This window comes from Denticeps clupeoides, chromosome 11 (genome assembly GCF_900700375.1).
Source record: "Denticeps clupeoides chromosome 11, fDenClu1.1, whole genome shotgun sequence".
Taxonomy (NCBI): Eukaryota; Metazoa; Chordata; class Actinopteri; order Clupeiformes; family Denticipitidae; genus Denticeps; species Denticeps clupeoides.
The window spans coordinates 19027487-19051553 of NC_041717.1; the positions used below are offsets into that span (position 1 = coordinate 19027487).

The 24067-nt window shown below is 44.5% G+C and overlaps 3 protein-coding genes and 1 long non-coding RNA gene across 9 annotated transcripts; 2 read left to right on the plus strand and 2 right to left on the minus strand.

Moving 5' to 3' along the window:
* Positions 1 to 1910: 1910 nt before the first annotated feature.
* On the minus strand, positions 1911 to 7878 carry znf366 (zinc finger protein 366). 4 transcript variants are annotated; one of them, XM_028995178.1, is made up of 6 exons: positions 7786 to 7878; positions 6389 to 6650; positions 5482 to 6268; positions 5101 to 5292; positions 2900 to 3074; positions 1911 to 2671 (listed from the first exon to the last, which is right to left on the minus strand). In XM_028995178.1, the coding sequence occupies exons 2-6, from the start codon at positions 6556 to 6558 to the stop codon at positions 2298 to 2300; spliced, it is 1698 nt and encodes a 565-aa protein (XP_028851011.1). In that variant the 5' UTR covers positions 6559 to 6650; positions 7786 to 7878; the 3' UTR covers positions 1911 to 2297. The 4 variants fall into 4 exon arrangements, with proteins under 4 accessions (XP_028851011.1, XP_028851007.1, XP_028851010.1 ...); XM_028995174.1 differs by having other exon boundaries at positions 5482 to 6650; XM_028995177.1 differs by having other exon boundaries at positions 5482 to 6647; positions 7786 to 7854.
* A 49-nt stretch (positions 7879 to 7927) lies between these two features.
* On the plus strand, positions 7928 to 8877 carry LOC114799048 (uncharacterized). The gene is made up of 3 exons (XR_003751177.1): positions 7928 to 8036; positions 8125 to 8446; positions 8583 to 8877. It is a non-coding gene; the product is annotated as an uncharacterized LOC114799048 (long non-coding RNA).
* An 856-nt stretch (positions 8878 to 9733) lies between these two features.
* Positions 9734 to 15557, minus strand: LOC114799047 (E3 ubiquitin/ISG15 ligase TRIM25-like). Its single transcript, XM_028995188.1, has 7 exons — positions 14934 to 15557; positions 13344 to 14053; positions 12454 to 12549; positions 12009 to 12242; positions 11704 to 11863; positions 11394 to 11473; positions 9734 to 10259 (listed from the first exon to the last, which is right to left on the minus strand). The coding sequence occupies exons 2-7, from the start codon at positions 13929 to 13931 to the stop codon at positions 10047 to 10049; spliced, it is 1371 nt and encodes a 456-aa protein (XP_028851021.1). The 5' UTR covers positions 13932 to 14053; positions 14934 to 15557; the 3' UTR covers positions 9734 to 10046.
* Positions 15027 to 23430, plus strand: mfsd14bb (major facilitator superfamily domain containing 14Bb). Of its 3 annotated transcripts, none has more exons than XM_028995180.1 (13): positions 15027 to 15348; positions 16027 to 16119; positions 16912 to 16974; positions 17222 to 17349; positions 17786 to 17900; positions 17981 to 18199; positions 18710 to 18823; positions 18932 to 19003; positions 19410 to 19522; positions 19957 to 20054; positions 20141 to 20295; positions 22318 to 22523; positions 22745 to 23430. In XM_028995180.1, exons 1-13 carry the CDS (start codon positions 15307 to 15309, stop codon positions 22773 to 22775), a joined length of 1449 nt encoding a protein of 482 aa, XP_028851013.1. In that variant the 5' UTR covers positions 15027 to 15306; the 3' UTR covers positions 22776 to 23430. The 3 variants fall into 3 exon arrangements, with proteins under 3 accessions (XP_028851013.1, XP_028851012.1, XP_028851014.1); XM_028995179.1 differs by having other exon boundaries at positions 15028 to 15348; positions 16024 to 16119; XM_028995181.1 differs by lacking the exon at positions 22745 to 23430 and having other exon boundaries at positions 15028 to 15348; positions 16024 to 16119; positions 22318 to 22715.
* Positions 23431 to 24067: the final 637 nt, after the last annotated feature.

The following is a 24067-nucleotide window of genomic DNA, read 5'->3' on the forward strand; positions in this document are numbered from 1 at the left end:
ACAAATGATGAGCTGACACCCAAGAGATTTTCTGTGCAAAGTGTATTCTGTACAAAAAGCAAGGTTGCGTCAGCACATCGCATCAGAACATCGCGTCTTTCTGCACCTCTCTCTACAATATACAGTATTAAAAGAACATAAAATTTTTTTCACAAAATAACACACATGCAAAATATTCCTAATATGTACATGAATTAAAATTAAAGAAATAACTTTTTGCACACAAACCCCACGCACCTCTCACAGCTCACACCATGTGTCCAAGAGACCTGAACCAGGTCTCAAAAACAAAATAAAAGTCTTTAGGACTTAAGAAAGTAAAAGACACAAGAAAGAAGAAATATACTTATAAATCTAGTGTAACCATTTAACTCCGGTACAATAGCTTGCATAGTATAGACCCAGCTCCCAACCCAACTTTGTGAATAGATTAACGGCGATATTTTTTTTTATCGCCCGATAAGAGTCTCACGTTAACGCAGCACGTTAACGCCGATAACGGCCCACCACTAATATATATATAAATTAGTTATTGTGTTCCATTAACCACATGGAGACATGGAATCAGTGGCTTTTAGAGAGGAAAACAAATAACAGCATCTCCTTCAGTTGTCTGATGTGTGTCTGATTTGTAGGAGTTCTTACTCATATATAAAACATTACATTGGTTTCCAGTTGTTAGTGTGAGTTAATAAAGGGTTAATAACTGTATTAAGGCCCAGGTACCACACCTATTGTCCCAAAACATGTCTGTGAAGATTCTCAGTCATCCAGGTAAATTTGTGTGAAAGTTGAGTCCTGGCAACTGGACTTTCTATCTTTAATGTAGAGACGTTTCATTCTGCCTCCACAGATTGACAAAGTTCTGGATGCAGGATGAAACGTCTCTAAATTAAAGAAAGAAAGTCCAGTTGCCAGGACTCAACTTTCAGACTATTGTCCCAGAAGTACCTCGCTTGTGGAACTAATAAAAGATCATCTTATTTTGTCCTGTAGTTGGGATATAAGCCAAATGCAATGATCCAAATGAACAGAATATAGACTTATTTGCTGCACGTTATTCTGTATACCCGTATATGTTTACTATTGCTAATTATTTTTTAGAATTGTAAAGCACCCGCGTACAAGTTCTCTGTAATCAGATAGATCGTTTTTTTTTTTGTGCACCAACGCTGGCTATATTTGTATGACTGAATATAGCTTTCTTGAGTGTTCCTGTGGTTCAAAGTTCTATATTTTGACTATGATTTATTGTATTGAAAAATCCTCCGTCCTTCCTGAACCCAAATAAACATCCAACAATGAAGAGTTACATGGACACGGGCTGGGGTGCATCCAGGACCCCCGCGGAGTGGGTCTGCTCCGGGCCCGTTTGATCGGCTCTTCTGGGAAGTGAGGGGAGAGCTTTTCTTCTTCACTTCCTCTCCGCCTGGCAAATGAGGTGAGTCTTTCGACCAGACCAGAGCCTCGTTCCCTACATTTTTACTCTTACTTCGTCACATTGGGCAACACTCAACATGTTACTTTTTTAAACCATTAATTGCATACATTATAAATGCCATTTCTAATAGCCATGCAATCACATGACCACACACAAACCATGGTAGGAAGCAGGAAGTGCACAGTTGTCTCTCCAAGTCAAATCCCAGGTCTGAGTGTAGAGCCTTATCATTTTTTAACGACATCAAAGGGCAAAGGACACAAGCTATGACAAACGGGGAGTCCCCCTCTCACCTATACCCATTCATCAAAGAGCCACTGCAGGCCAGACCTTCGGCGCAGAACCGTTCTCGACACAGATTAAAGACTATGGAGGACAACTGCTTAAAGTGATTGAAAAAACACAACTGGCAGCGGGAGTACATGAAATCACATTTATTGTTTCATAAATACTGATTGTTATTGTCATTATTTACTCATGTTGAGCTGCGGAAGCTGTTAAACATATCTACAGTATGTGTTCTGCCAGTTATAAATCATGAACACCTGAATTTTGAAAAAGAAAAATTCATTAAAAATGATATAAAATGTCAAGGATGAGGGTAAAAAAATTATATTTAGTCAGCTGTATTATTCATATTAAAATAGAATTGTCAAACATTCATGTAACTTTGTTTCAAAAGACCTTCAGAAAACTGTTTCATGCTTTTATGCAATTGGAGAATATCTCACAAAAAAAATTGGAAAACGACACCTCCATTCACAGCTTGTTTGCTAATCCTGACGTCCTCCCTCAACGTACATGGATAAGTTCATTCTTCTTGAATTCCTAAAACTGGACACTGGAAAGCTCCTGTTTATCGTAACAGCTTTTCCGTTTTTCTATTCACATCATACAGTGCAGCTTCAGCTTCAGCTCCTGCATCCTCCTCATCTGCATCATCAGCCTCCATGGCTTCCACTGGTTCCTCCAGGCCTTCGTTCAGAGGCTCTTCCTTTAATTCCTCCAGGTGGTCTTCAGCTTCTGGCTGCTGCTCCTCCAGGCTAAGCCTTGATGGACTGTCCTCATCCTCCTCTTGACACGAGCTGCCCCGCCCACTCTCCCCATCTGAATGGAACAGACGGGGTGTGGGATGAGTCTTCTGGGAAAGGTCAAAGGGCTTGTCCTGGCTGAAGGCCCTGTACATACCCAGCCGGGTGGAGAAACAGAGTCTCCCACGTCGTCTCAACACTGTACCACAAAATATTCAAGAAAGGCAAAACTCAGTTACTGAATGTTTTAAGTGACCTGACATATCACGTTCTCAGGTCAGAGGGAGGGTCATAAGGCCACGCCCATGCTCATTGTTGGGATTTTCAACATTTTATCAATGAAAAAGCTACATGAGAAGCATGTAAATTGGTTGGAAAAGGATAGTACAGACCCTAGCTACATGAAAAGTGGGTGAACAGCCCTTACCTCGAGAATCAAGACCCTGGTCCATGATGCCATGCTTGACCTTCATGTGCCGTGTGAGGTTGCCCTTGAGGGTGAACTTGCTGGGGCAGTAGAGGCACTTGAACGGCCTGCTGTCAGAGTGCAGATGCATGTGGCCCATCAGGTTGTGCATTCGGTTGAATTCTTTCCCACAAAGCTGGTAAACACAGACAGAGATATATCGAGAGGGAGAGAGAGAGAGAGAGAGAGAGTCAACTACCACCTCACTGGAGTACAGCCAAACCTGGAAAGCCTTCCCTCACTTCCCACGGTTTCATGGAAATCAAGTGGTCAGCGCTGGGAATTGAGGAAAACTGGAAACGGTGAAATGAACATCTGATGTTCTTCTGCATCCTTGCTGTCATTGCCTACTCCCAGGCCCTTGTCCAGGGTAGGACGTGCTCAAATGGTAATTTGAGGATTTTGGATGAACAGTACCTTTAATATGCTCTTAACCAAGGGAAGGGTGACGGAAGGCTTGAAACTGAGAGCATGGCTGGTGCATGCATTGGTGTTTAGATTCTATTAATAACAATAATAATAATTATTATTATTAGTAGTAGTAGTATAATTACCAAAAAAGATTGCTTATCTGTATAATTGTTTAACCACTGGGGGCTCAGTTGCTGTGCTGTAAGTAACTTCAGAATTATTATTGTAATTTTATGACTTTTTGTCTCATGAGTACATTAATTTCATTTAATAACTTTTTTTAAAACAGAAAATGACTGTACTATTACTAGTAAATTTTTTGCCATTATTATTAGTCGTGTTACTAAATATGATAGCAATTACATTCAATTATTTAACTTTCTGATGATGGAATAGACTTGGTTATAGAATGGAGATATTTGGAAAATAAGGAATCATCACACACACTTTCAGAAGTCAGAATTACCATAATCATAATTACATAATTTCATAGTCATATTTTCATCATTTGGATGCACTCACACTTGCCTCTTCTTCAAGGGTGTAAAGCTGTTTTTTTTTGGGGGGGGGGTTCAGTGCTATCCAACACGACCCACTGGGCAGCCTGATTAAATTTATGTCTCTCTGCGCACAGTCTGCGCGCGGACCTCTTGACCTCCGCCGCCACGCGAAGACGCCGAGCGCCGAGAGGCGGACGCAATCACGAACGGCCGCGGCTTTCCTCGAGACAGAGAGCGAGGGAGAGCGCGAGGGAGAGAAGGGAGAGGAAGCGCGCCGCAGACAGGCCCGAGCGGAGCAGGGAGCTGTCCTTCCTCTGCATTCTTTTTTATTAGGGTGTTCCTTTCCTTCGGAGGAGAGAGGGACTGTAAACTGTCCGAACGGACCGTGAGAAAACAGGAAGGGGCTCTGAAGCACAAGGGAAAAGTGAGATGAAATCTATTTGCGGGGGGGGGGGGACCCGTTCTCAGGGGACGGCGTGGCCATTGTTGCGCAGGCCGCGTTTTTTTTTTTTTTTTGTTGTTTCGCAGTGATATCCTTCCTATGGACGAGAAGACGATCGGTGCCAAAAAAAAGTCCTCCGGCTATCTGCTCATCATGTCTGCCCCCGCCCAACCCCCCCCCACACACACACACACCTTATTTTGCTGTTCCAAGGTCACAGAAATTCCAAAACATCCTACACCTTGTTTAGTGGTAGCACACGCCCTGTTTAGCCGCATTCTGGAATTTCATTTATGCGGCGACGGCCGCTGGGGAAGAAAATTCGTAGAGATCACTCAGATCAATAAACATCCGCAGGTTACGTAGAGGGGCGGAGAGGGGCGATTTATTTTTCGTTTTTTTGGAATTGAGTTGTGTACCTTGCTGGGACCCGGACGTCTCGTGCAACGATCTCCAGCTCAACAGCAGCATTTAAGGAACGTGTGGAGTTTGGTCCGACTCTTTCGACCAGACACACTGCGCGTGGTGGCAGTGGGGCCAGCGGTGGCCTAGCGGTTAAGGAAGCGAGCCCGTCATCAGAAGGTTGCCGGTGAGGTGCCACTGAGCAAAGCACCGTCCCCACACACTGCTCCCCAGATGCCTGTCATGGCCGCCCACTGCTCACCAAGGGTGGTGGGTTAAATGCAGAGGACACATTTCGTGCTGCTGTGTGCACCATGTGCTGTGCTGCTGTGTATCACAATGACAAGTCACTTCACTTCCACTTCCAGATTATAGGCTGCATATATGCAGAGCAGCAGGTGCCTCACCTTGCATTTGTAGGGCTTGATCTCGGAGTGGACAATCATGTGGGCCTTGAGGGTCTGCTTCTGCACAAAGCTCTTGAAGCACAGGTGGCACTGGTAGGCCCGGACGTTGGTGTGGATCAGCACGTGACGCTTCATGTTGGCCAGCAGGGTGAACTCGCGTCCACATATCCGACACTTGTGCTCCTTCACACCCTGCAGAAGGCCAGAGAAGAAGAAGAAGAAGAAGAAGAAGCTTTTACAACATTATAACTCGATAATTAACCCTTCACCAGGTCATAATGGTCAAAATGTTCTCCTGGAAATATCTTGCTTCCTGAAGAATTCCTAGTATTTATTCTCGCGCCGCTCTACGCTCCTCGTCCACGAGAAGGCCGGTTTTACCTTGTGCGTGAGCACATGCTGCTTGAGGTGGTGTGACTGCACGAACTCCATGCCGCACTCGCTGCAGATGAACGGCCGGATGTCCTTGTGCTTCATCATGTGGTTCTGCAGCTGACTCGGGTACTGGAAGCTCTTCTGGCACTCGCCGCAGCTGTACTGCACGGGCCCGCGGTGTCCCGCCAGGTGCCTCTTCAGCTGGGCCAGCGTGGGGAAGTCCAGGCCGCACTCCACGCAGACGTTGTCCTGGCCCCGCCCGTGCTTGGCCTCGTGGGCCCGCAGCTCGCTGGGGTAGGCGAAGCCGCGGCCGCACACGCCGCAGCTGTACGGCTTGACGTCGCTGTGCTGCATCATGTGCCGCTTCAGGTGGCTGGTCTGCGTGAAGGCCTTGTGGCACACGTGGCACTTGTGCGGCCGCGAGCCCTGGTGGGTCAGCATGTGCGTGTGGAGGTGGCTCAGCTGCTTGAAGAGCTTGCCGCACAGCGGACAGCCGTGCGGCTTGATGCCGCTGTGGCCCAGGACGTGCGTCACCAGGTTGTACTTGGAGGTGTACGACTTGTCGCACATGCGGCACTGCCAGCGGCGCTGGTTGTCGCCTACGTCCACCAGGTAGCTGTCGTCGATGTGGACGTTGAGCTTCTCGGCGACGCTCAGGCCTCCCTTGGTCCCCGTGGAGCCGGTGACGTCCCCCGCGCCTCCGCGGGGGAACCGGAGCCCTTCGCTCTGGTACAGAGGGTTCGGAGACAGGTGCATGACCGGACCGGGCAAGAAGAGAGGGAAGGGGAAGAGGCTGGAGGGTAGAGGAGGGAAGAAGGGTGGCGGCGGAGGAGGGTGCATTAGGAGAGCTGGCGAGGGCCACAGGGGCGTGGGCTTCACCATCTCGTGCTCCACGTGGACGGGGAACTTGTACCTGGCCAGGGTCCGGTGCAGCTGCAGCTGGCTGAGGTCGATCATCTCTGGCAGGTAGTTTGGAGGTGAAGCGGGAAGAGGGGACAGAGGGAGGACGAACGTGGCTTTTGGGCCGGCGCCGTCTCTCTTTTCGGGTTTGGGAGACCCTGCCGGAGATTTCGCCTTGTCCATCCTGGTTGGTGCCGTTGACGCGGAGAGGGAAGAGTTCTGACGGACACTGACATGGACGTCAGATCTTCGCTCAGGAGGTGTCCTGGACCCTACTTGTGAAAGACAGGACAGGGCACATGAGCACCAGTCCACGTGACGTTTTCGCGTTTGATTGGTATGAATCGCAGTGGGACCGCTTTCTCGGTTCTCCCTGTGGCCCAACCAGAGGAGGGGAAATCAGGTACCCAATCCTCCCAAAACAGGAAGCGAACGTAGAGAGATTCACCTCACTTTTCGCTTCTCTCCCTCCCTCCCTGTTTGCTGTGATGAGAAGATCTGCACTTCTGTTTTTTTTTTTTCTCTCATTCGTGTGTTCACACTGCATTTGGGAACATTTTCATTACAAAGGAACAAAATGTACAAAAGAGCCTTTGTAAGAGTCACCTGTGTGCTGCAATTTCGTAACTTTGCTTTGTTGTGGAATGAGAGACAGAAAGGTAAATGAGGAAGGTGACGGGTAACTGCAGAACTTTGCTCACCTACAACCAGATATGGAAACCTCATCTGCTGTGAATTGGGTGCTGAAAATTAACACAACCACATATTTCTGCTTTTCCGTTGCCAATTGAAATATATTATATTAAAAAATGCATTTTTTTTATTGTTATATAGCATTTGTATATTGCATTTTCATCTTATGAATGTACTACATTAAATTATTATTGTAGAACAGATTATTATTGTTGTTGTTGCTATTATTTTGTAATAGGCGCTGTTATGACTATTGAAACATCATACCATAATTAAAAAGAAAAGGATGTATTACATTACAAATACAAATAGAAATGGTTGGACTGCCAACAAGATCAACTGAAGAATGCTGGGTAGAATCTACATGACATCAGGCAAATGCATTGCAATATTTTATATTTTTATATTTTATACAGCATATATAACATTTCATATGCTGTAAAAAGTACTATGCATCATATAAGCAATTATTTAAGCAATATTTATTCTTTTTTTTTTTTTTTTTAAAGCGACTGGCGGGCCAGAGGTCACCTGCAGCAGTGAGAGACCTGATGAAGATCAGGTATGGAAGCATCTCCTCAGCCAGTGCCACCAGTGTCACTCTCAGTCTTTCCCTCACTCATGGTCTGTCTGTCTGAATGCATGTGTGTGTGTGTGTGTGTGTGTGTGTGTGTGTGTGTGTGTGTTTCAGCCATGTCGACCGAGCGCAGAGCCTACCTGCTCACCTCCTCGTCCTCCAGGACAGTGAGGCTGCGCTCCTCCGCCTGCATTTGAAGTGACTTAAGAAAGAGAACAGGAACAATCACTTTGTTCTCATTTTTCAGATGAGTACCTTCGGAGAGCAGGAAGGAAGGGAGGAGAGAGGAAGTCAACAAGCCTGTGCCTTCCTGCAAAAAATAAGGAAACACTCGATAGACATCTCCACTTCTCCTCCAAAATGGACGTGCAGGGTTCGCTTTCATTGCTTGGTAAATAAAGGTTTTATTTTTAATCGTTTTAAGCGGAGCAATGGGAATGACTGGCGTGCAGGGATGACTGGTGTGTCCCTTTCTGCAGGTATGACTGGTGTGATGTGGTTCCCACAGGGCTAAAGAAGTCTGCATCTGAGATGTATGTCTGCAGCAAGGCTGAATTGCACGTTACTCTGGCTGGAGTGTTTTCAACTCTGAATGCACCCATAATTTCCCATAAACGGACATTTACATTCCATTATTGGGGTCTGAACTTTATAGTTTATAGTTACCTTAAAAACATACTCCTTACTTCTTGTGGAAAGGCCGAAGGTAAAACAATGAATTGACTAAAAACTACTGGACACAAAAGGTTTAAAACACAGCCCAACCCTTTCAAAAGCAGGAAGGAGCAACAATAATCTGCGGTATGAAATATCGAGGATTTTAATGCATTGGTTTAATGCCTCCATCCTGTTCAAATATGCCTTTGTGTATTTTAATACAATTCATGAATTTTATAGGAGACAGACAGATTTTAAATATTTGTCGATTTGTCTGCAGTGCTGAGATGGTGGTACTCGTACGAGAGAAGAAAATACCGGAACCCCAACAGCGAGCAGCCAAGGCCATCGGCTTATATCTGTGCCATTTGGCATGTGCCATATTGCGACCCTGATATGGATTAAAGCGTGGTTGTGAAGGCTGCAGGTGCTGGTGTGGACATGGAGGAGGCAATCGTTCGTATTTATAACAAACATGGAAACAAAGCATGCATGGGAAAACTGGACAGGACACATGACACACGCAGTGACTCGACAAAGACACGATACAAACAAGGCAGATTTATACAGATAACAGCAGGTGAAAACATTCAGGAATCAGGTGAGTCACGGTCCACGCCAATCTCCCGTCCGGACACGGATCCGGAGCAAACCCGCAATATCAGTCCAGTGATGGACGTGATCCTGGAGAAACGCTGCAATGTTCAACAATCAGTAAAGGCTCTCCAAATTCATCAAATTAATAATACGAACATGTTGAATAATAAGAACATGTAATAATAAGAAAATGATACAAGCTTGATTCTTAAGGCCTTAATGTTTGGTTCAGTTTTATCAGTTTTATTACGCTAAATAGGAGCTTTTTAAAGGTTAAAATTCAGAGTAAAAAAAAGCAGATGTTTAAAAACCCAAATTCCAATATAATTATTTCATTAATTCAGAAAAGTAGATCAGAATTGTAAAAAAATCCATGAAATCCATCTGAATTCTGGAATAAGTCTCTTGAAAAGAGAACTCAGAAAAACCAGGCAGATTTTATTTACATTTTATTTTCATTTTTCCATGAAAGCTTGAATCTGAATTCTGAAACAACTATCTAATTTAATGTAGAATTACTTCCTCACTTACAATATCTGAATTATATTCTACATGATATATGATTGCAAATAATACATGTATTTACTTATACACATATGCACTGGAGTCTGAAATATATATATGATCTCCTCATCATCAAATTCTGCTCAAACACTGCTGCCCCCTAAAGGCTGAGAGAAAAATTATGGAAACAGTTTGCTCTGGGTTCTGAAGGGTTCTACTCTATACAGAGTTGCTCTACTCCAGAGCAACTTACAATCAGTAGTTACAGGGACAGTCCCCCCCTGGAGACACTCAGGGTTAAGTGTCTTGCTCAGGGACACGATGGTAGTAAGTGGGATTTGAACCTGGGTCTTCTGGTTCATAGGCGAGTGTGTGGCTACTACCACCCTTGTTGAATGAGAGACATGGTGACCTGGTGATCTGACTGAAGAACTGAACTGGGACTCTGTCAAGGACCAGCTGAACCGAAAGTGTTCTGCAACAGTATTAATGTCGGAGGGGGGTAAGGGTGTGCAAATCTATTCAAATCTGAGCACGCATGTGCAGGCTAGAGAGTGTGAGTGGGTGCAATAGCCGCACTGCTTCTTTCCACTGTATTGTGATCAGTACATTTGCATATTACATTTGCATTCGCCAGTTACACTCAGTGGGGATCAGTGACACTAAAACGTGACTTAACGCCAACATGTCTTCTAATCATTAACTCTTGATATCTCTTAGTCAAGTTGCTGATGTTATCCTCGCGACTGTTGCTGTCTGAAAGGTTGAGTTGTCTTGGCGTGTTCCTTAACATCCTTTTCTTCCTCCAAATTTCCATGGTCTCATGGGATTTCCTCAGGACATCCAGTATATGCTGCTGTAGACGAGAGAGTCTCAATTGGAAAATTTGAATAAACCACCAGTCATAATCTGATTATCCAGATTTTTCAGGAATTTGCTCACTACCCTCATTATCATAAGTAGCGTCATGAGTTGATCATTAACATGAGTGAAGGAAAATCAGCAAAAAAGTTCTCTACACAGGAACTCTTTCAGAGCTGTTGGAGAACCATCCTTGAGGTGGCTGAGAGAAGCCGAGAGGGTCCATTGGTGTTCATTTTTTGGTTTACTGCATAACCTCATGTGCATTATTTGAGACTCTACAGTGTAAATTAGTCTTAAAATTGTATCACGAATTAAATAAAATTAAACTCATGGCTGAGTAGATTATAGGGCTGTAAAGCATCGGCCGTAAGGCAACGAGCAGCACACTGGTCATATTTACAATGACTGATGTCAGTCACCACTATATTGCAGTGTATCACAATGACACTCACTTCACTTTCACTTTAATAGAAGTGGTTTTACTGCTTTGTTGTTGCACAATAATTATATAGTTATTATGAATAAATAGTGAAACTGATATTTGCAGATATTCCCAACATGCCATACTTCAACGGATGAGAACCATATCGACATAAGTAACATTCTGCAAACATCACAGGAGAGCGAAAACTAAAAATTACAATTAAAAATTTTGGAAAACATATTTCTGTATATACATGGACAACTATGGACATTTCTGGGCGCTCCAGTTCCATGTTCCGGACCGAAGTTTCACGTTCTCTGTAATGTGTTCCTGATGCCCTTATTGTATGCCTTTGTTACTATGAGTAAATGTGTCCTTGCTGTGTCTTGTCCTCATCCAGTCATTGGTTCTTTATTATGTTTCATGTGCTTTAAACTTTGTTAAAAGTTTTAGGAAACCGTGTTTCAATTTATTATGTACTGTATAACCCGTATAAAGCTGAAATGACACGAAAGCTCACTTGAACTTGTACATTTCAATTTCATCCAATATGTCACTTACATCCATATAGTTCTCATCCCGCTCTATATCTGTAGCAAGACAAATATATATCACCATCAAACTTTCAACACTTCCCTGAAAATGTTTTAAATGAGGACTGCTCTATGGTTGTGCGGTGTGGATTTTAAATGTCAGAATCACCTGAGCCTCATCACTGCCTGCAACTCTTCTCTTCTGGTCTTTGTTTGCAGGGACCAGATTCACGAAGACCTTACAGAAGCCTGATGAGGGCACAAACAGTGCAGGGTGGGAACACATTTGTGGAATTGTGCTCAATTCACACCAAGGCAAGACAAAAGTAAGACATTCACATAATAAAATAAATAATTTTTTTAATGTTACTGACTACCTTTGTTACTGACTGTTTATATTATTTTATATCTATGCTTTATGTTTCATAATGGCTGGTCTATTGTACAACACAAAAAACATAATTATTTAGATTTTTAACCTGCTGCTGATATCCTCTCTACTTCCTGCTTGCAGAAATCTTCCAGTTTCTCTTTCAGTGCAGAGACAGATTTTACTACAGCCTGAAAAGAGAAGCTCTGGTTGACGGTGATGTTGGGGAGATCTTTAGATCCAGGAGGAGCACAGAGAGACGGGAATCTCTGCAGAGACAAACAGACAACAGACGGAGAGTTGGAGAGGGACTTTAAATACACTTTACTGGGGAGAAGTGAAGAGCAGCTCCATAGGAGAGAAGTTTGTGAGGGACGCCCCCTTCTGTAGATGATCAGAGAGCAGTGATGGTACCTGGAGGAAATGGATGTGATCTTCTGTGTGTGAAAGCTGCTCCAGTTCAGCGTCTCTCCTCCTCAGATCAACGATCTCCTGCTCCAGCAGCTCCAGGTGTCCTTCAGCCAGACTCAGTTCAGCCTTCTGCTGATCTCTGATCATCTTACACACCTCAGAGCGCATCTTCTCAATGGAGCGTATCATCTGAGTAAAGATCTTCTCACTGTCCTCCACTGCTGCCTGTGCAGAGCGCTGTTAGGAGACACAGAGAGAGGACAGGGGACATTTAAAGCAGCAGACCTTCTCTCAGCTCCTATTGGGACCCCAGACAGCAGACTGGTCCCCACAGTGTGGTGTCTCAGTGTGACTGGAAAGTGTCACAACACTGAGTTCCTCACTGGCTGACTGGAGGAGAGACCTGACTGAGTCCTGAAATGTCTCTTCTCCTCGTCTCACTTCTCACCTTGAGAGTCTCCACAGCCTCTCTCAGCTCCTGCAGCTCCTCCTCTCTATCCTGGAGTCTCTGCTTGGTTTCCATCTGGGTCTCCACCAACTGAATCTATTATGTGACATTAAAAGTGATTGTCATTGTGAAATACTGCAGCACAGCACATGGTGACACAATGAAATGTGTCCTCTGCTTTTGACCATCACCCTTGGTAGTCAGTGGGCATGACAGGTGCCCGGGGAGCAGTGTGTGGGGATGGTGCTTTGATCGAGGGGACTTATGTGGCATCTTGGCTGTTTGGGATGGAGTAAATTGAGTTTTGTGACAAAGCCAATGATTTGAGTAAATGGTACTTAACTGCAGACATTTTGGGGACCACACATTGGCAGGGATGATGAGCATTTCAATGGTCCTGCTAATCTTGTCACCTACATGGGTCCCTGGTGGCTAATGTCTCCTAATACTAACATACAAAAGAGCAATCTGGCAATCAACCCAACCTATGAGAGGTGTAGAGCATTAAGCTTGGAGGACAGATAGAGTATGGATCAAAGAAGAACAATACATAAGGGTCCACATCATAAGGGTCACTTTCTTAAAAAACAAAAAAATGACGTTAGATGCTGGCCGGTTGTACATGCAGTATCACTGGCTAATAATGAATGTAGACTGTGCTGGACTGCAAACATTCCAGCTGACATTTGCCAGTATGGGTGGTGCAGGTTAAAGTTCATTGTTTGGTTATCAGCTTTGTTGCGCCATCTAGACCAGGAAAGAAGTTCCTGGTTCGGTAAGGTCCACACTGCAGTGTGCTATGCTCATAAAATGGAGAAAACATATGCAGCAATATGCAGCACCATCCATAGACAAACCTGACCTGCCAGTCGAGAACATAGGTTCTTTACCTGTTTTGTTTTCCTCACTGCTTTAGCTGAGACCGTATCATGGTTTTTGTGTTCATCCATTGCACACAGATAACAGATCAGCTTCATGTCTGTCTGACAGAAAATCTCAGCGAGTTTACTGTGCTGAGAGCAGATCTTCTCCTGCAGTGGTCCAGTAGCATCAGTCACCGTGTGTTTTCCTCCTGGATTTGCTTCATTATGAACTTTGAAGTGAGTCTCACAGTAAGAGACCAGACACACCAGGCAGGACTTGACAGCTTTGACTTTTCTCCCAGTGCAGACGTCACACTCCACATCTCCAGGTCCAGCGTAACAGAGAGCAGGAGGAGCAGCTTGGAGTCTCGTCTTCTTCATGTTCTCCACCAGTTCAGCAATAAGAGGGTTTTTGAAGAGAACAGGTCTTGGTATGAAGGTGTGTCTGCACTGTGGACAGCTGTAGACGCCCTTCTGATCTCCCCAATCCCAGTGACCACTGATGCAGCTCATACAGTAACTGTGTCCACAGGAAATGGTCACTGGATCCTTCAGCAGATCCAGACAAACTGGACAGGTGAACAGATCCAGATCATCTGAAAATCCTTCAGCCATCGTCCTGCTGTGATGTCAGACACACAAAACACTCAGAATAAGGAAGCAGGGCTTGAGTTTTATATCCTGAACTCTGCCTCTGATGAGGGTTTGGCCTCCTGGTTCCCAGCAAAGCGCTGATTCTGGACTCAAAAAGGGGAGGAGCTGTTAGTTGGGTTAAATATTTTCCTCATGTTTGATACAAGCAATCAGGCTGTTAGCATATCCCATATTCCAACATATACCTCAGTTCTAAAATAAACTTGGTTTATGCATGATCATGAGTAGAATATTCTTTGAATTTACTATTTCGTCTGCATTTACATTTACATTTACAGCATTTATCAGACGCCCTTATCCAGAGCGACTTACAATCAGTATTCCTGGGACAGTCTCCCTGGAGCAATTTAGGGTTAAGTGTCTTGCTCAGGGACACAATGGTAGTAAGTGGGATTCGAACCCGGGTCTTCTGGTTCATAGGCGAGTGTGTTACCCACTAGGCTACTACCACCCTATGTCTGATGTAATAATACTAATAATAATGTGTTGACTGTTTCCACTTTCCCTCACTGGTTTTGTATTAATATTTATCCATATTGTTTCTTAATTCATGTCCAACAGAGACATTCCTTGTGCCAAATTGTGTGGGGTAATTTAATCTGACTGTAGCCCCACATTTTTTAGCCTCAAGTCATCACTTCATGTCTGCAGTATTGGACAAACACCACAGCTTTATCTGGAAATAGAAGCCGCGCAGGCATGAAGATTAGATAAAACAAAACATGTAAATATTGTCACCATTCTAAGTTATTTCCTAATTCTTAAGTTTCTTTCGGTTTTACCTGACCAGGGAGGTTGCAAAATGCTTGGAACATAAGATGTCATTCCGGCGTTATGGATTTAAGACTTAAGCAACTGAACTTAATTTAGCACATAGAATTGAGACAAGACCATTCCGCCACCGCACGGCTTTGAACATAACCGCCGCCGCCTGGTGTGCTGTCGCGTCCCAATTCGACTCACCGAACCCTCTGCGCCCTCGTCGACTAGCGGCCATTCAAAAATCAAGCGCGATGACGTCACCGGGGGCCGGCGTGAAGGAGACCAGCTCTCGCCCCCTGATAGACACGCCCCCAGTTTCTGTTGACGAGAAAAGGAAGTCCGGGGAGGAAGAAAGGTGGAGGCAGGCAGCCTCGGAGTTTTTTTTTTTGGGGAGTTCGTTGTTATTTCTTTTTCCGTGGCCCGGTCGGAACCGGATGTTGGCGCTAGCGTCCGCGCACAGGCAGCCAGCGGGTCCGGGGGAACATGGTCCGAGTTGTTAGCTAGCTGCCGCTGCGGGGCGGCGTGCGGTGATGAAGCGGGCCGGCAGGACATAACTTCACGTCGCGCCGTCGTCATGCCGGTGAAAATCGCGGCAGCGCGCAAGGACAGCGCATCGGTAAGGTTCCCGTTCGCCCGTTCGCGTTAAGAAAGAGAAAGTGACAAAAAGGTGCGCGTCCCTTCGCCTCAGAAGCGGGCGGCTAGGCGCCTAGCGTCCGCTCGTTATGCGGCGAGTGAACGTCCCCAAACATCACTCGTCGATCCGTGTGTTGATCCACGAAAGCAACTCGTTTCTTTTTCTACTCCGAGTTTCAGCAGCACGAGTTTAGCTCCATTCGTCTTGTTCATTAATTCGTTCTTTTCTTTTTTTTTTTTTGGAGTCATGTGAGGGTCTGCTGCACATGATGGCGAGTGGAATTCCATTTCCTCAAGCCACAGTGCTTCTGGGAAGTAATAAAAGAAAAAAAAAAAGATCAGTGTGTGTTTCCCATGGTTCACATCCACCCGGGTATATTAATTGCAGTCGTATGATCAGTAAGTCTATGGGAACTTGTCGGGTCCTTTTGACGTCCGAAGGTTGCATTTGTACACTATTTAAGTTTTCGTTAGTATAGTTTAGTGTGTATATACATATAATTTTTTCTTTTTTTTATGATTGCACTATGGCGGGGTCTGTGTGAAACATTATTTCAATGCACGGTGTACTGTTTTACTGACAATAAATCAGTCTTGAATCTTGAGTGAGTTTCCTCATGCTAAACTTAGTTATATTTCTTATTTTTCCATCTGCTAGCAGCGGGTCGTTGGCCGGGCGAAGGTGACCCATGCAGTAGTGGTGATATTCCTGGAGTTCTTCGCCTGGGGTCTCCTCACCACGCCGATGCTGACCGTGAGTAAACGAAACACCCTGTCGCCGGGTGGCAGCGGCCTGTAGACACTCTGTGAACCAGAAGACCCTGGTTCAAACCCCACTTACTACCATCGTGTTAACCCTGAGTGTCTCCAGGGGCGGGGGACTGTCCCTGGAACTACTGATTGTGGATACGGGCGTCTGGTAAATGCCGTAAATGTTCTGACTGATTTATTGCTGTAATTAGTCTGCGTTGCCCATTGATTCAGCCGCTTTCAACGTAATTGGAAAGTTGCTGATAAATGCGCGTTGCGCAGTAGACGTAACAACAGAGACGTGTTTTTAAGTATCTGTGCATGAGGGCATGAATATAGAAGCTGGTTTCGGTGGTTTATGCTACTTCCTGTTAGAATCATTGGCCTGTCGCCGGTGTTATAAATAATTACGGTGTGGTTGGAGGATTTTAATTATTATTAGCCATCCATGTTCTATCGTATTCCCATGACGCATGTTATTGGTGGTTTTATTGGTCGAGCAGGTCATGGAAAACGTAACTCGAGTTGTGTTGAGTTTTTTTTTTTTTTTTTTCTTGATCGGCGCACCTATCGGGTGTCTGTGTCCGTTTGATCCTTATGAGTGGCAAACGGCTCGCTCCGGGCCATTGTGCCAGACTTCCGAGAAAGGGCCGGATTAAATCCGCGGGTGGATCATGCCCGCACGTCTGCGCCGGCCACGTAACCGGAGCGCGCGTCTGAGGCATCAGACGGGTTTCGCCGAGGAAGGAATGCATTTTCACTTTATTCCTTTTTGTGTCTGTCTGTCGTCTTTCAGGTGCTGCATGAAACCTTCCCGCAACACACATTTCTCATGAATGGCCTGATTCAGGGTGTAAAGGTAGGACGTCCTCACTTCACATTCGAGTCCCAAGCGTCCAGCCATAAGGCAGGTGAAGTGCCTTCATGTACCACCTGCCTAAAGATGGCTTCCTTCCTGCAAACGCTATTCAGTGATGGCAGTAGAATGGGCCGTGGTTTGGCGTTCATGCGGGTCAGGGCTGGTTTGGACCTGCTCGGAATTAGGCTGTTGGTTTTAATGTTATGGCTGACCGTTGGAGCTCCTCACTGTTGCCTCACCCCCGCAGGGTCTGCTGTCCTTCATGAGCGCCCCTCTGATCGGTGCCCTGTCGGACGTGTGGGGCCGGAAGTCCTTCCTCCTGCTCACAGTGTTCTTCACCTGCGCCCCCATCCCGCTGATGCGAATCAGCCCGTGGTAGGAGCCCAACCCCCACCCCACCCCCGAACGGGAACTTCGCGGCCTTTCACCGGTGTGGTGTTGGACCGGCTGCCAGCTGGCCCGGCGGCAGCTTTTGTGCATGGTCACATGTCGGTCATGTGGGCGATTCGCTTGGCCGGGTGCAAACGACTTTATGGTCACGCTCCACACCGAGGGGGAAAAAAATCCTTTAGTTACAATTACAAGACATTTCAAAAATTTCCAATTTATTTGTCACATGCACAGTCATACACGGTAGTGAAATGCCTTAAAAAAATGCATTTTTATGTCTGTTTACTGGAACGAGATGGTAAGAAAAAGGGCCAGCGTGCTCAGGGCTTGTTAATCCTTTTTGTCTAGCCACAGATCTCCGTTGTGTTCTGCTTGTCTGTGTGTGTTTCAATGTCTGAAGTGTGGGCCTGTTGTCTTGCAGGTGGTATTTTGCACTCATCTCCGTCTCCGGGCTGTTCTCGGTGACCTTTTCGGTCATATTCGCATACGTCGCTGACATCACGGAGGAGCACAAGCGGAGTACGGCATATGGACTGGTGAGGCAGCGTTTCTGTATCACGCAGAAGCACGCGTGCATAGGTCTCCCCGTTAAACGTTTGTGCGTTTTTGCTTCCAGGTCTCTGCTACGTTTGCAGCGAGTCTGGTGACCAGTCCGGCCATCGGGGCCTACCTGTCGGCTAATTATGGAGACAGCGTGGTGGTGCTGGTGGCCACCATTGTTGCCGTGCTGGACATTGGCTTCGTGCTGCTTGTTGTCCCAGAGTCCCTGCCGGACAAGATGAGGTTGAGTTCCTGGGGGTTCCCCATTTCCTGGGAGCAGGCCGACCCTTTTGCTGTGAGTCTTCAGATCAGAATGAATGTCCTAGAACACAGCACACGGTGACACAACGGAACGTGTCCTCTGCATTTAACCATCACCCTGAGTGAGCAGTGGGCAGCCATGACAGGCGCCCGGGGAGCAGTGTGTGGGGACGGTGCTTTGCTCAGTGGCACCTTGACGGGTCGGGATTCGAACCGGCAACCTTCTGATTACGGGGCCGCTCCCTTAACCACTAGGCCTTATATAGACCCTATATAACCCACAGAACAAGAACAAAAACTTACAACTGCTGCTTATTTTTTTGCAAATAAAAGTTTGTAATTGGTCATTTTATTCTTTTAATGTGTGTATGTGGGAAGGGATTCGGTGAAAAAAGGTTGGGAACCACTGTCCTCGAACATGGAAATTGAAAAATATGATGTTTTTTTTTTTTATGTATATTAACCCATTATGCACAGTTTTAAGTGTAATCTTTGATTGGTTGTGTATGTGTTGTGCTATTTTTTATATTTGTATATTCTACAGTCGCTCAGAAAGGTGGGGAAGGACTCCACAGTTCTGCTCATCTGCGTTACCGTATTCCTGTCCTACCTGCCGGAGGCGGGCCAGTACTCCAGTTTCTTCCTCTACCTGAGACAGGTGAGCTGACCCCACCCTCAAGACCCACCATTGCTTTACAGTAGTACAAATGAGTTTGTGAAACCTCAACTTTTTTTTTTTTTTTCTTCTGTCCTCCCTCCTCTCCAGGTTATTAATTTCTCATCAGCATCAATAGCAGCCTTCATAGCCATGGTTGGGATCCTTTCTATTGTAGCACAGGTACGGAAAAAAAGCGAGATCACTGTGAGACCGTTGGGCCAACTGACCTGAACGTTCACAAACTAGGGTGGTAGTAGCCTAGTGGGTAACACACTCTCCTATGAACCAGAAGACCCAGGTTCAAATCCCACTTACTACCATTGTGTCCCTGAGCAAGACACTTAACGCTAAGTTGCTCCCGGGGGGGGACTGTCCCTGTAACTACTGATTGTAAGTCGCTCTGGATAAGGGCGTCTGGTAAATGCTGTAAATGTAAATGAACGTATGAGGGGAACATTGTTATTGGTCCTGCCCAACATTTTTTTTTTATTGTGCATTTGACGACTGGATAAATCTGTTATTACTGATCCTACATTAAGAGAGAGAGATATATACTATTTATTTATTTGTTTTTTGCATTTAACAGACGTTGTTCCTCAGTGTTCTGATGAGAACGATAGGCAACAAGAACACTGTTCTGCTGGGACTTGGATTCCAGCTCTTCCAGCTGGCCTGGTATGGCTTTGGATCAGAAGCTTGGTGAGGAACATGACCGAAGAGGTTGATTTTCAACTGATCTTGATGTTATGGGTGCAATTTCACTCACGTTTTCTAATTTTAAAGAAATTCTGTATATAACTGTACAAAAATGGAACTTTACGTACACTTAATCAAATTATAACTTTCCAAATGCTCTTATAAGTCTCATTAGTTTAGTGAAGATTAGTGAAGGAGTTTGTTGTGTGTGCGTCCCTCAACGCAAGAATTGTGGGTTTGCCAGCTTCAGCTCAGTCTGAACACTGCCTGGATGGCCTTTCTCTCATCCGTCTTAATTTGACTTCGGAATTCTTGTTTTGTGCTAATATGGCCGGTTGACATTTAAGGAGCCATTCCTTTGTAGTTAATGAATTCATTTTAAGGGTTCATTTTTTTTCATTTTTTCATTCATTCATTTTTTTTTTTTTCCCCTTCAGGATGATGTGGGCTGCAGGCACTGTGGCTGCCATGTCCAGCATCACTTTCCCAGCAGTCAGTACTCTGGTGTCCCACTGCACAGACCCTGGCCAGCAGGGTAAGAATGCCCCGTCCATTGCTTCCGGTGACTAAAGAAGCATAAAAATCTCCCATACTAATCCAGATGAGTTTCGTGTTGTGCAGGAGCGGTTCAGGGCGTGATTACGGGGATCCGAGGCCTGTGTAACGGACTCGGGCCGGCTCTCTACGGCTTCATCTTCTTCCTGTTTAACGTGGAGCTGAACGAGCTCAGCCCTGTGAGCAGCGAGCAGACCACCAATACTAAAGACCCTGTCGAGGTGGGGAATTCACGCCACGGTTTCATACTCCAGTCCCACCAACACAAATCTATACTTTACTAAACACGTTGGTTCAAGTGAACCAGCACCAGGTCTGCTCACACAAATATGTTTGTTGCCTGTTGGAACCCAGTGCAAACAGCTTTGTTCTGTTGGTTTAATGTGCTCCGCCATCAACTTCCTCTGTGCAACCTTGATTTGGAATTATTATATTCAAACTAGGGCTGCAACTAACAATTATTTTAATAATCGATTAATCGGTCCATTAATTTGTTTGATTAATCGTAAAATCGGATAAAAAAAACAAAAAAAAACAAGAAAAGCATTCATTTCAAACCCTTTATTCGAAAACAGAACCAAAATCTTTAGAAAGTGCACAAACATGTTGCTCCTTGAGCTGTTATAATAAAAATAAAATAAAAATGGACTAACACAAAAAAACATACACATGTATGCTTTACATCTGCCAAATATACTTTTTTTTTTTTTTTTAAATAAAGTGCCACCTGAGCTGCCAGAATGATAAATAATTTATAAAAAAATAAAGAACAATACAAGTCAGAAAATTTAACAGGATTTTTTTTGAATGTCAGAACTTGTTCTCTACACTACACTGCAGATGCACAAACTCGCAGACGCACACACTCACAAACTCTCACTCTGACACACACATTGCAAAAAATGCTTTTCTAACTTAGTAGTTTTGTCCTGATTTCAGTCCAAATCTCTAAAAAATCTTAAATCAAGATACATTTACTAGACACATACATTCACAAACACTAGACACATACATTCTGATAAAACATCTCAAAATTAAGTGATTGTTTGTTTCAAGCAAGCAAAATTATCTGCCAATGGGGTAAGAAAACTAATCTTAATGAGATATATAATCTCAAACAGACGTTTTAAGAATCACTTAATTTTCTCATGCCATTTTTCTTGTCTAGTCATCTTGATTTTAAGATTTTTTAGATATTTGGACTGGAAACGAGACAAAAACAGATTGAAAAATGAATGGTCCAAAAAAGGCTAGTGAATAAAAACATGTCTTTAGTCTTTTAATGCAAAGTAACTATAGCACCCCTGCTTTAGTACTGTTATTAACAAGCTAACGCTAACTTGTCATGCCTGTCAAGCTGGATGACGGGTAAACATTTACAGCATTTACCAGACGCCCTTATCCAGAGCGATTTACAATCAGTAGTTACAGGGACAGTCCCCCTGGAGCAACTTAGGGTTAAGTGTCTTGCTCAGGGAGGGACACAATAGGCGAGTCGTCCACGCGGAGACGCAGAGAACAGTCCGAACGCTGTTTCATCCCTCCTCCACACCTGTAGGTGGCGCTGTAAGTCCCCGTCTAGTTCTCCTCCGCGGCGAGTTAAACACCAGCACCAGGGACATTACGTTCCTCACTTCACAGCGGAACTAAAGTAGGATTCTGTAGCGACTTACTCTGCTGCTGAAGTCCCTTCCTCCTCCTCAAACACGCGTTTCAGGTGCTGGATCATTGCCGTGGTGCTCCCGTGCCGTGCCATGTCGCTTTTGCATATTTTCGCGCAGATTTCTCTGCCTCCGCCATGTATCTGTCCTCTACCTCCGCTCGTTTTTTTTTTTTTGCTCCGCGCTGTCTATGAGGCGCCAAATTCAGCTTGCATCTGTGTGTGAGAGAGACCGAGTGTCAAATAAAGTTATTTTTTTTAATAATCAAACGTCTCCGCGTCGCGCGACACAACGAATCGATTAGGAAATTCGTTGCCAACTCTTTTAGTAATCTATTTTTATCGATTCAATCGATTCGTTGTTGCAGCCCTAATTCAAACCTGGTTGAAGTAAGACCATGTTCTTTATTCTGAATGGAGCCAGTTCAAGAAATGGTTTACAGTTGATTTTAAAGGGCCATCACTGGTCCAGTCAGAACTAGGCATAAGTCTGTATGGTTTTTGCGCATTGTAATTTGTGCATTTATATTAATCCTAATTTTATCTTAATTTTTATTTTATTTTATTTTTTATAACTCTACAGGGCCCTACGATCCCTGGCCCTCCCTTCCTGTTTGGGGCGTGCTCAGTGTTGCTGGCAGTGTTTGTGGCTGTCTTCATCCCCGAGCACCACAGTGTGGCTGTGAAGACCTGCTCCAGTAACAGCACCAACCTCACCAGCATCCAGTGCGCCACCCCGGTGCCCGCCAGCGACGAGGACATTGAGCCGCTCCTGCAAGACAGCAGCATGTAAGGGCGGCGCTCCCGCTCTGCGGAGCAGCTGGTTGGCAGGATTATGGGATAAATTGCCTTTTGATTTAGTGTGGTTTCTATATTGATACAAGCCCAGGCAAGGGTCTTTAAATGGACCCGAAAAATGGAGACTCTGTGAGATCTGAACTTGGTGTGTTCCCATTTGTCAGATATGTGCCTTTACAGTATTCTTTTTTTTTTTTTTTTTTCTTCTTCAGATTAAGACTAATTGTTCACGATGAAGCTTGAAATGTGATCTTTCAGGAGACTGCTGAGCACTACAGCATTGAGTTCGGCCACAGCAGTGCAGTCCATAACACAGTTCGTACCTGCTACAGATGTTTAAACATGTTTTTAAAATAAAGGTGAAAGCTGAAGGCCTACTTTGGTATTATACAGTATTTTCTTTTTTCATGGTCGTTTAGAAGGAAAACGTTGTCCCAGGCCAGCTCATATTTTCATATTAATCTCATTGTCAACGCTGAAACGAGCGTACTATGTTCTGTATTCCAAAAGTGAATTTTAGGAACGGCTGAAACTTTGTTTTGTGCCATACAGTCTTTTTTTTTTTTTTTTTCTCCCCACCGCCAAGAACAGTACGGTAGCATGACGGAGTCCCGCCTGATTTCTCTGTGCATTATTAACTATACATTTGTAGCCTGGGCATACATGCGCTAGGGACTGATATCAAGCAGTGAGCTGAGCAATATGAATATTCCTATCCAATTATGTAAACACCAGAATATCAGCTACCTCAGGTGATGGCTTTTAGATTTTATCTACAAATTTGCTTTATTATTCTTTTTGACTGCAGCTTTTTCTTTCTTTTTTTGTCACTTTGGTTTTAAAAAAAAAAAAAGTCTTTGACTTTCAAAGCACCCCCCTAGATGAACAATGGTCCAAACAATGCATAGCACAAATATAAATGATTTCTAAAATTCTAGCAATAACTATATGTATTTTCTCCATCACTAGCAGCCTTTAGCGTTTCTGTAAGAATGGGGAAATGTAATATGCTTAGTTGATATAATTGTCTAACACATCCAGAAAAATGGCATTAATTACAAATTTTATTTATCCTTCCCTCCTTTCTCACCTATGAGGTGGGCTGTGTCCAAGTATTAGATGCTGGATGCAATTAAAGGTGCTATATGTAAAATGATCATTGTTTATTATTATTATTGTTTTGTCCACATGGGCAACCAAATATTACATGTAGCACCTTTAACCATTTTAATGGTTATTTGCTGTGTTGAACCACACCTAGTGTCTGTGTCTTGACAAGTGGAGGGGGGGTCCGTATTTATCTGTAAATAGTTTCAATTGTGTATATCCACAAATGTCCAGCTTTTCTAAATGTACGCGCTGAGACTGGGTGAGCTATCAGCAGCATCTTTATACAGGATACAGGGCTTTTAAAAATGTTTTACGTTCCATCAGAAATTGCTCAATCAACGCTCTGACACTTTATGAAGATGAAGCATATCACATGTGTATATATACACACACACCATAGTTCGATATTTTATCTGTTATCCTTT

Bases quoted from the DNA above. Each gene is read 5' to 3' on its own strand.
- znf366 (XM_028995174.1), bottom strand. From the start codon at position 6,558: ATGGACAAGGCGAAATCTCCGGCAGGGTCTCCCAAACCCGAAAAGAGA. The intron at 5,293-5,481 runs GTAAAACCGGCC...GGCCTTCTGCAG, and splicing joins AGCATGTGCTCACGCACAAG to GGTGTGAAGGAGCACAAGTG. The intron at 2,672-2,899 runs GTAAGGGCTGTT...TTTGTGGTACAG, and splicing joins CCAGGGTCTTGATTCTCGAG to TGTTGAGACGACGTGGGAGA.
- LOC114799047 (XM_028995188.1), bottom strand. From the start codon at position 13,931: ATGGCTGAAGGATTTTCAGATGATCTGGATCTGTTCACCTGTCCAGTT. The intron at 11,864-12,008 runs GTACCATCACTG...TTGTCTCTGCAG, and splicing joins ATCACATCCATTTCCTCCAG to AGATTCCCGTCTCTCTGTGC. The intron at 11,474-11,703 runs GTTAAAAATCTA...TGCCCTCATCAG, and splicing joins AGAGAGGATATCAGCAGCAG to GCTTCTGTAAGGTCTTCGTG.
- mfsd14bb (XM_028995179.1), top strand. From the start codon at position 15,307: ATGCCGGTGAAAATCGCGGCAGCGCGCAAGGACAGCGCATCG. The intron at 16,975-17,221 runs GTAGGACGTCCT...TCACCCCCGCAG, and splicing joins GCCTGATTCAGGGTGTAAAG to GGTCTGCTGTCCTTCATGAG. The intron at 18,824-18,931 runs GTGAGCTGACCC...CCTCCTCTCCAG, and splicing joins TCTTCCTCTACCTGAGACAG to GTTATTAATTTCTCATCAGC.